Here is a 7,919-nt window from a genome sequence, read left to right as displayed (position 1 = left end):
AAAAGAAAGAGTGAAGGTGTGAGGAGAGGAGGAAGAATCAAGTGGGGGAGGAAAATACAGAGGGAGAGAGAGGGTGGTGTCCTTGGACTGTTTATCTGGGCCAGCCGGAGCCTCAACGACTCAGCAAGGACGTGACGGTGCGCTGTCATTGTTCCCTGGTTTTGTTGTGGCGCTGTATATTATTATTTAATCGGGCTAACTAACGGACCCGCAAGTCCCACCTTGCAACGCAGCAGGTGGAGGGTGGAGGAGGGGAAGGATACGGGGAGAAAGGGATGGAGGGAGGGAGGGAGCGAAGGATGAGGTTGAAGGGGGAAGGGAAGAGGGAGGGAGAGGTTGAGGAGAGGAGAGGAGAGGAGAGGAGAGGAGAGGAGAGGAGAGGAGAGGAGAGGAGAGGAGAGGAGAGGAGAGGAGAGGAGAGGAGAGGAAAAAATGGTCACAGGCAATATTCTACTGAGCAAATGATTCGTCTTTAGAAAGGGGTTAGGGTCAGTATTGTAGTAGTCCGGTCTCGAGACCACATATTGAGTGTCTTGGTCTTGTCTTGGTGCCGGAAACATTTGTACTCGGTCTTGACTCAGTCTCAGAGAGTGAGGACTCATCATTTCTCCCAGAGACCAGCAGAGACCAACGGAGACCAGCGGAGTAAAAAACTCCTAATTATCAGCTTCCATTCAGTCAGCGCATTAAACCACTTCCCCAGGCCAAATATATACACTCCTTCCTTGAAACATGAATATCTTAACAGCCTTTATATCTATAATAGACCTGTTTCCGTCGTGGTGAACCTACAGGCCTTCAGTGTCTGACAGGTTAGTACTGTGGTGAACCTACAGGCCTTCAGTGTGTGACAGGTTAGTACTGTGGTGAACCTACAGGCCTTCAGTGTGAGACAGGTTAGTACTGTGGTGAACCTATAGGTCTTCAGTGGTGAACCTACAGGCCTTCAGTTTGTGACAGGTTAGTACTGTGGTGAACCTACAGGCCTTCAGTGTCTGACAGGTTAGTACTGTGGTGAACCTACAGGCCTTCAGTGTGAGACAGGTTAGTACTTTGGTGAACCTACAGGCCTTCAGTGTCTGACAGGTTAGTACTGTGGTGAACCTACAGGCCTTCAGTGTCTGACAGGTTAGTACTGTGGTAAACCTACAGGCCTTCAGTGTCTGACAGGTTAGTACTGTGGTGAACCTACAGACCTTCAGTGTCTGACAGGTTAGTACTGTGGTGAACCTACAGGCCTTCAGTGTGTGACAGGTTAGTACTGTGGTGAACCTACAGGCCTTCAGTGTCTGACAGGTTAGTACTGTGGTGAACCTACAGGCCTTCAGTGTCTGACAGGTTAGTACTGTGGTGAACCTACAGGCCTTCAGTGTGTGACAGGTTAGTGGTTCTGACAGGACAGCAACTGTAACACCAGAGCTCCTATGTAGGAGAGCACTTTTTGTAAAACACAAAGGGCCAGTGGTGTACTGGAGGGTATACGCAGGCAGAAGCATATACTCACTTCTGAATCCCTACTGATACAACTTATCAATTATGTAGTACAATAGAGAAATCATGCACAAAGTAGCCTACACAATCGCAAAGGACGTGAAATATATTCACATGTGTGCTGCACACAGCCTAGTTTCAGTGGAATATCATTTGCAGGCAGCAAGAGCGTGCATCTCTCAACTGGATTTGGCATGCAGCAGCTCACAGAAGAATGACATCGGTAGCTGGTAGAGTAGGACAGATGTTTCAACATGGTATCTACCAGTATATGCTAACTAAGGCAACAATGGGTATGCAAACCAGGTATTGAAAAAGTGTTGGTTGGTAGGCTATTTCTGAATGCGCAATTTTCATCATGTGCTGTTTGCATCAGGGGCGTAGACATGGACCGGCCTGGGTGTACAGAGGCCCACCCTCTAGGGAGCCAGGCCCTGACAGGCCCACCCTCTAGGGAGCCAGGCCCTGACAGGCCCACCCTCTAGGGAGCCAGGCCCTGACAGGCCCACCCTCTAGGGAGCCAGGCCCTGACAGGCCCACCCTCTAGGGAGCCAGGCCCTGACAGGCCCACCCTCTAGGGAGCCAGGCCCTGACAGGCCCACCCTCTAGGGAGCCAGGCCCTGACAGGCCCACCCTCTAGGGAGCCAGGCCCTGACAGGCCCATCCAATCAGATTGATGTAGTTTAAACATTGTTGTATATTTAGACCATCACATTTTTGTTTTTGTTTTCTGTAAAAAAAAGTGTGATTTTGACAGTGACAATTTGACAAATCTATAGGAAAACTCTCTTTTAGATGTTTTGTTAGGAAAACATGGGATTTTCACAGAGGTGCCTTTCCTTCGCTGGAGGGACGAACCTTTTGGCAGAATTAGAGTATACCCACTTCTCCAAGCACCACTTCACCACTGCATAGGGCTGATGGAAAGACAGCAGTCACACACAGCATGATGTTAAATCACCACTACACCACTGCATAGGGCTGATGGAAAGACAGCAGTCACACACAGCATGATGTTAAATCACCACTACACCACTGCATAGGGCTGATGGAAAGACAGCAGTCACACACAGCATGATGTTAAATCACCACTACACCACTGCATAGGGCTGATGGAAAGACAGCTGTCACACACAGCATGATGTTAAATCACCACTACACCACTGCATAGGGCTGATGGAAAGACAGCAGTCACACACAGCATGATGTTAAATCACCACTACACCACTGCATAGGGCTGATGGAAAGACAGCTGTCACACACAGCATGATGTTAAATCACCACTACACCACTGCATAGGGCTGATGGAAAGACAGCAGTCACACACAGCATGATGTTAAATCACCCCTACACCACTGCATAGGGCTGATGGAAAGACAGCAGTCACACACAGCATGATGTTAAATCACCCCTACACCACTGCATAGGGCTGATGGAAAGACAGCTGTCACACACAGCATGATGTTAAATCACCACTACACCACTGCATAGGGCTGATGGAAAGACAGCAGTCACACACAGCATGATGTTAAATCACCACTACACCACTGCATAGGGCTGATGGAAAGACAGCTGTCACACACAGCATGATGTTAAATCACCACTACACCACTGCATAGGGCTGATGGAAAGACAGCAGTCACACACAGCATGATGTTAAATCACCCCTACACCACTGCATAGGGCTGATGGAAAGACAGCAGTCACACACAGCATGATGTTAAATCACCACTACACCACTGCATAGGGCTGATGGAAAGACAGCAGTCACACACAGCATGATGTTAACGGATAAGCAGTCCATAAAATAGGACATAATGAGCCAGTAGGGCCCAATCATAACAGTCCAAAATCACAACCATTAACAATTTCCCAATCGAAATGTACAACTTTTAATTCCCATTGCAAAAAACACTTCACGTTTAGCAAACAAAGTAACCGGTGATCTAAAGTTCAAAGTGGAACTTGCAGCGTTTTTACTATTTTGCGGAAATGAAACAAACAGACAATCATAATATCAGTCAAAAATATCAAATTAATATAATTTACCAATACATTTCTTGGTAGTTCAAAACATATTGCTATCAGGTTGTAAATCACAGCTGGACTGCTACATTGTTGCCTCCATTCAAGATTTCCGTTTCAATGACTCAACATTCTGGACAAAAACCGACGAATGTAACTAAGGCTGGAAATGTCAATTACAATCAAACTAGCGAGGGCAATGATCACAAGTCAGTCATAACGTGGCTAATAGGCTAGCGTGTCTATTTATGTAGCTAAAAACACAGAGCCTAATGTTAGCTAGATAACTAGCTAACTAGTTAGCTGCTAGGTGGATATCATTTTATGCCATTGGAAGAGTGGGTGTGACTGACTTTTTCCCCTCATATCGTTTTTTTTGGTGGCTATACACAGCTAGAGATGTAGGTGTCATTTGGTTATCTAGCAAGAACTTAAACGACTGTTATACAGTTAGCATATCTTTTGTGTCGCAAATTCACTCTACCTATCTTCTCCGATTTCAGAACACTCACGTCTGAGTGCAAAACAACTAATGAATTTGCAAAATCCGAAACACCTGCTGAATATGACCAGTGTCAGTAAATATAGGGGGAAAAGGTCATAGTTATTCAAGAACTAGACTAGGTAACACTCTAGATGACATGTAAACAGCCTAACCAGCTCTGCTACAGCGAGAAAAATTGTCAAAGTGAGGTGTTCTCTCATTTGTGTCTGGGAGTAGCTAGCTCGCAAGCTAGCCAATTTTAGCCAGTTAGCTTGAGTGCTTGGTTGGGACAAGCATGCATTGGCAGGCAATCTGCAGAAGGACGAGGAGGCTACAATTCCCCATCATTTATCAGTGCAATTTTGACGGCCAACTAGCTGAAAAAGTTTGAAAGGGTAAATCAAATGTTCCTTCGTTATAATACTAATTTAGAACTCTTATGGTGGTGATTTGTCTTGAATTGGACATTTTTCTGGTCTCGTCTTGACTCGTCACGGAACCCTTGTCCCCCTCCAGATCTCAGTCTTGACTCGGTCTCGCCTTCCTCCGTTCTTTGGTCTTGACTCAGATTCGATTTGCTCCGGTCTTGGTCTTGAACCAGTCTCGCTTTAAGTGGCCTCGAACACAACACTTGTTAGGGTTATGTAAAGGGTTGTTATTTGGTTCTCTTCATGCCAATAAATGGAAGACAAATTCAACTTTGTGTAGACGTGTGTGTGTGTGTGTGTGTGTGTGTGTGTGTGCGTGTGCATGTGTGTGTGTGCATGTGCATGTGCATGTACATGTGTGGGTGTGCTCTATATAGGTAGAGTGTGTGCTGTTTCTGATTGGCTGAATGAGTGTTGTTCCTTGTCAATGACCTCCCCAGTAAAACTAACTCTCTTCCTCTCTCTTTCATTTTCCTTTGGCATAACCCGTTTTCATTCCACTTTCAATTTCAACCTCTCATCATTATTTTTTCTTCACTTCCATGCTTTTCCTCTCATTTAATTTCCCCATCGCTTTCCTCTCCTTCCTATCTCTGTCTCTGTCTCTGTCTCCATTCATCTCCCCATATATCTGACCCTTGGCTCATACTCTCCCCCCTCACATCCGTTCCTTTCTTTCGTTGCAACAACTTGTTTCCACTCTGCTTTCTATCTCTCCCTCTCGTCTTCCTTTCTCAACTCTCACCTATTACATTTCCCGCCCACTCTCCTCCTCTCCGCTTCTCTGCTTTCATAAACCACCAATCTGTGCCTCCCCATCCTATTCCTTCATCTCCCAAACCTATTCCCTTGTGTCACCCTCATAACCTTCCCCCTCCCCCTCATCCAGCCAACATACTCACTGTCATCATCCTCTCCCAGCTGGTGTTACGGCGTCAGAAGTCCTCCTATAACTACCTTCTGGCGCTCGCCGCCGCTGACATCCTGGTCCTCCTGCTCATCGTCTTCGTCGACTTCATATTGGAGGACTTCATTTTGGGCGCGCCCCTTCCCCCCTCCCTCAACAAGGCAGTCCAGGTCCTGGAGTTCTCCTCCATCCACACCTCCATCTGGATCACGGTCCCCTTGACCGTTGACCGTTATATTGCAGTCTGCCACCCGTTGAAGTATCATAGCGTTTCCTACCCGGCCCGCACACGGCGGGTCATCATGGGCGTCTATATGGGGTGTTTGGTGTCTGCGGCGCCTTACTACTGGTGGCCTGAGCTGTGGCATGGTTTACCTGGAGGTGGTACAGGAAGTGGAGAAAGGGGGAGTAGTAGTAGTGCTGCGCAGCATGTGCTGGTCTGGGTGCACTGTGCGACTGTCTATCTCCTCCCCTGCTCCGTCTTCTTCTCCCTCAATGCAATGATCGTCAGGAAGCTCCAGCGCCGTCGCAGCTGCTTCCGCCTGCGCGGCTACTCCACGGGCAAGACCACCGCCATCCTACTCGCCATCACTTCCGTGTTTGCCGTCCTCTGGGCACCACGCACCGTCGTGATCCTTTACCACCTGTACACGGCGCCGCCGGCGTCCCCGGGTCCCGCCCGCCTTCTGCACCTCCTAACCGATGTGGCGAACATGCTAGCTCTCCTAAACACCGGGGTCAACTTCTTTCTCTACTGTTTCATCAGCAAGCGTTTCCGGACCATGGCGGCCACGGTTCTCCGGACGTTGTTCCGATGCCGTAAGCAGCCGCCGCCGTTCTACGCTGGACACAACTTCTCTATCACCAGTAGCCCCTGGATCTCCCCTGCTAACTCCCACTGCATCAAGATGCTGGTATACCAGTACGATAAGAACGGCAAGCCCATCTGCATCTCCTCGTGAGGAGGGAAGTGTGGAGGGTTTCCCTGACGACCGACCTTGATGATGACCCGATTCTGGGACTCTTTGAGCTTTTCAAATGTCAACAGACATTTAGAGTGGAGGGCTGGAAAGGTGGAGGAGAGGAAAGGAGAGTTAGAGGAGAGGTGATGAGAGGTGGAGGAGAGGAGATGGAGGAGAGGAGAGGAGAGGTGGTGGAGAGGAGAGGTGGAGGAGAGAAGAGTTAGAGGAGCGTCTGAGAAGAGGAGACAGAAAGATATGTGGTTGGTGTATGAATACGCAACAATCTATCTATCTATCTGAAGTGAGAGAAAGAATGTTTGAGAATAAGAAGAAGAAGAAAAGTTGAGAAATCAAGTAGGAATGTTGCTGAGCACAAACAGCAGAACAGAACTCACAACCCAGCAACAGTGTGTTGAGAACCATCTCTCCACTCGTTCATGCGGAAAAGCAATCTAACAGACTGATCATTCAGCCTGGATAACTGCCTGTCTTCTTGACTGTATTACTGCTCCGACAGTTTCTGACGATGAGCTTTGACTGTGATCAGGGACTGATAAACGAGCATCATGGCGGCTGCTTATTACTGGGTTTTATAGCCAGCCATTTGAAAATGGGAATGGAGAATGACAACTGAGGAATTCCTCTGTGACATATCAACCTCGCTTTGACATTGGGACGTTTTTGGTACTGTCTCTGATATACTGCTGTCGACGGATGGGGAGGAGGAGGTGATGGGGGAGGGACGGTGGGAGGATGAGCGAGGCTCTGAATCTGAACAGATGGCCATCATCCAACGGGAGCCCTCTCTAGTCAAAGAGTTCATCGCAGAGACTCTCAGCGAGAGAAACCACTCACCTTTGAAGAGGTACCCGTGGCATTGATGCTCAAGTCTTTAGTGATGGCCTTAGATTATTTGATTCACAATCACTACTGCTGACATTTCCTGTTAATATATAGTGGGTATCAGAGGTGCATTAGACATTACAGGAAACTTTTTATTAAAAAACGGATCTGTGGATGTTAAGAGTGAATTCATCAAAGGTGGAAGGGATTGGGAAAGAACCATCCAATCAGGAGCCATCTCACAGGTGTTGTTAAGGATAAGTAGGAGCTGCCTGTTGTTGTCATGGTGAAGGATTATGGTAGACTTAACTGTTAGATCAGTGTTCTTTTATACCGATCTTGACGACACATACATGTGCAGGTTTTTGTTCTAGCCCAGTACTAACACACTTGATTCAGCGAATGAACTGATCATCAAGCAATTTGAGTGGTTGAATCAAGGTGTGCTAGGTGTGTTAGTGCTGGGACCAGGATTGAAGGAGATTGTTGTAGACGCACAAAAATAAAGCAAAACAATTACAGCAAAATAAGTAGAGGTTCCATAGGATCAGTAATCTTGTAACTATGGATTCCACAATTTTAAAAGGAGGACATTACTACCATTTTAAAGAGTCTTCAATTAAATATTGGTTGTCTTTGATGATTGTCTTAGTCATATTAGAATTAATGTATTTGTGCAGCTCCTCAGACCCTTAACTTTATATCACTGACTAGATCGTGTGTGAGTGTGAGTGTGAGTGTGTGTGTGTGTGTGTGTGTGTGTGTGTGTGTGTGTGTGT

At 47.1% G+C, this 7,919-nt stretch overlaps 1 protein-coding gene across 1 annotated transcript in view; it reads left to right on the top strand.

Annotated features, from left to right (window-relative positions):
• LOC110486937 (putative G protein-coupled receptor 139) overlaps window positions 1-6,638 on the top strand; it is a 26,312-nt gene extending 19,674 nt beyond the window's left edge. Inside the window, exon 3 of the mRNA XM_090194474.1 lies at window positions 5,318-6,638. Coding sequence (XP_090050600.1) covers window positions 5,318-6,297 — 980 coding nt within the window. The 3' untranslated portion in view covers window positions 6,298-6,638. The remainder of the gene's footprint in view (window positions 1-5,317) is intronic.
• Window positions 6,639-7,919: the final 1,281 nt, after the last annotated feature.

The sequence above is a fragment of the Oncorhynchus mykiss genome, chromosome 13 (assembly GCF_057628025.1).
Source record: "Oncorhynchus mykiss isolate SJ-2025 chromosome 13, ASM5762802v1, whole genome shotgun sequence".
Taxonomy (NCBI): Eukaryota; Metazoa; Chordata; class Actinopteri; order Salmoniformes; family Salmonidae; genus Oncorhynchus; species Oncorhynchus mykiss.
Note: the sequence above shows the minus strand (reverse complement) of the source record. Positions and strands in the feature narration are given on the sequence as shown.